Genomic DNA, 2,540 nt, shown 5'->3' with positions numbered 1-2,540 from the left:
CTAAATGGCTGCTGTGCATCACCCAGGTGGGTGCTACACATTGGTGGTGGTTGAGGTGAGTCCCCCCCACTTCACTGTGAAGCACTTTGAGTTTCCCTGATGAAGCGCTATGTAAATTAATTCATTATTACTATTAATATAACTATGTTTTCAGTGGTGTGTAAAGACCTTACGTCGCCACATTGCATAGACATGTTCCTACAGTAGCTGAAATCAGACAAAAAGCATTGCCAAGCATGTTTCGTCAATACGTTCTTCTTGTTCTACTTCTGGTAGAATTCATGCAGTGAGTCTCATCACTGTGTTGAATACGTACGTTAGAAGGAGAAGAAGTAGTAATAATATATTATATATCATATACTGTATATTATAATGTTTTATTGCTGTGTGAGTAGTGTCTTGTTTTTGTATTTTAACCCGTGAAGCACCTTGGTCAACCTTGGTTCCTGTTCCACATTTACAATAAAACCTTTTATGAAACTAGTTACAAACTAGAGACTTTTTAATTCAATTCAAATGTGCAGAAATGTCATCATTATTTCAATGGTTGGCAGGTTTATTACTTTTTCAGAGGCTGCCATCTCAGTTGAGATGCTGTAACTATTGTCCTTTATCTAAATGGATAAAGTTAAAATAGTTTTATTGTGACTCAGATTTAAAGCATAACTATTATACTTCTGTAATAAAAACACACAGAGATTTATTAAGTATTTATTCATTTGGAGGCAAAAAAGAATTTCTAGTATGTCTGGCAGCCTTTTTGCCACTGAATCCCATTTAAAATACATGACATAGATAAATCAGTTTAACCCCCCCCAAAAAAAGTTTATTGTGAATCTTTCTTCATAATGCAGCTACTGAGCTGGTTGGAAATAAATTATAATAATAAAGCCTGGTCCGTTTCCCTGAGCTCATTACTTCAAGGAACTGTCCCATTGATGTCCAAGCCATCATTGTTGTGCAGCATGTTAGCAACCGCTGTGCTCATTATTTCAATAAATCACTTAATAAATCATTAGCTACCTACAACTAAGTGACATTGGATTAACACAAAACCTGTACCAGTAAAGGTTCAATGTGTAAAATGTCAGGAGTTTCAGAAGCTTAAAATCTTCAGCATCAGTTTGGCAACAAGTTCAGAATCTTTTGTTCAACAAACAAGTTTCTTAAATGCAATGCTTGGACATCAAGGTTTTACTGTGATGCCCGTCTGGTCATTTAACTAAAAATACAATAACTTCCCTCCAGCCTCTCTGACTGTGAGTCCCAGCAGCTCTCAGCTGTTTGAAGAAGAGTCTGTCTCTCTGAGCTGTGAGGAGGACGACAGTTCTGCTGGATGGACGCTGAGGAGGAACACAACCAGAGAAACCAGGACTCAGTGTGGAGCTGGCTGGGGAAGATCAGCTGGTTCTTCATGTAAAATCACTGACATCGTCCGATTGGACAGTGGAGTTTACTGGTGTGAGTCCAGAGAGGGAGCAACCAGTAACACCATCAACATCACTGTCACTGGTAAGATCAGACTGTGGAGTTAGTGTTGATGAAGCTGTGTGTAAATGATGAAATGCTGTAGTTTGTCTCTGTGTTGAGGTGGACCAGTGATCCTGCAGAGTCCTGTCCTCCCTGTGATGGAGGGACATGATGTCGCTCTGCACTGTAAAACAGAGACCCCTCCCTCCAACCTCCCAGCTGGTTTCTATAAAGATGGCTCCCTCATCAGGACTGAGCCTACAGGTCACATGACCATCCACCATGTTAACAAGTCTGATGAAGGCCTCTACAAGTGTAACATCAGAGGTCGTGGAGAGTCTCCATCCAGCTGGATCTCTGTCACAGGTGAGGAGCTCAAAGATAATTCTCAAACTGACCTGTTTTTGTTTTCTACATTGAGTTCAGCAGGTTTCAGGACAGCAGAGATGATTCATGATGTGACAACATTTCTAACTTTGCTATCTGCACTGTGAAATCTGTTTTGGTCTGCGTCCGTTGATAACCTTGGAAATCAAATATGAAGTGTTGATGCCAGGCTAAAACCAACATGGACAGAGATTATGAATTCACTTCTGTGTGTCTTTCTCTTAGCATACTGTTGAATGTCTCATCCATTTATTTTTATTTCAGTGCAGAAAACCAACACGAGTCATCCTCCAACCACCTCTCCTCCTGGTTCCTCCTCTGCTCTTGAATTTGTGGTGTGGTCTCCGATTATATCTTTATGTGTTTTAATTGTGCTGTTTCTCCTGGTTCTCCTGCTTCTACTGGTGAGACGATACATCTGTAGGAAACCTCTATGTTAGATACAGAATCAGACAAGAAAAAAAGACTAATTGTGTTTCATATTTTTTATTTACAGCCACTTGCTGCAGTTCACATTAAAAGTAACTTTATACTCTTGCTATTTACTTTTCTATTAACACTTCTGGAGAGTACACATAATGTGAAATTTTGCAGTAGGATTCTCATTAATTTACACCGCTGTTATACATATTTGGAACTGTAGATGTACAAATTTCCCTTTTTCTGAAAATAAAGGATTTCTC

At 39.3% G+C, this 2,540-nt stretch overlaps 1 protein-coding gene across 1 annotated transcript in view; it reads left to right on the top strand.

Moving 5' to 3' along the window:
* LOC123979972 (low affinity immunoglobulin gamma Fc region receptor II-like) overlaps positions 1-2,540 on the top strand; it is a 4,694-nt gene extending 2,154 nt beyond the window's left edge. The window contains exons 4-5 of the mRNA XM_046064084.1: positions 1,591-1,836; positions 2,122-2,540. Of these exons, the coding sequence (XP_045920040.1) occupies positions 1,591-1,836; positions 2,122-2,297 (422 nt within the window). The 3' untranslated portion in view covers positions 2,298-2,540. The remainder of the gene's footprint in view (positions 1-1,590; positions 1,837-2,121) is intronic.

This window comes from Micropterus dolomieu, linkage group LG12, assembly GCF_021292245.1.
Source record: "Micropterus dolomieu isolate WLL.071019.BEF.003 ecotype Adirondacks linkage group LG12, ASM2129224v1, whole genome shotgun sequence".
Lineage (NCBI taxonomy): Eukaryota > Metazoa > Chordata > Actinopteri > Centrarchiformes > Centrarchidae > Micropterus > Micropterus dolomieu.
Note: the sequence above shows the minus strand (reverse complement) of the source record. Positions and strands in the feature narration are given on the sequence as shown.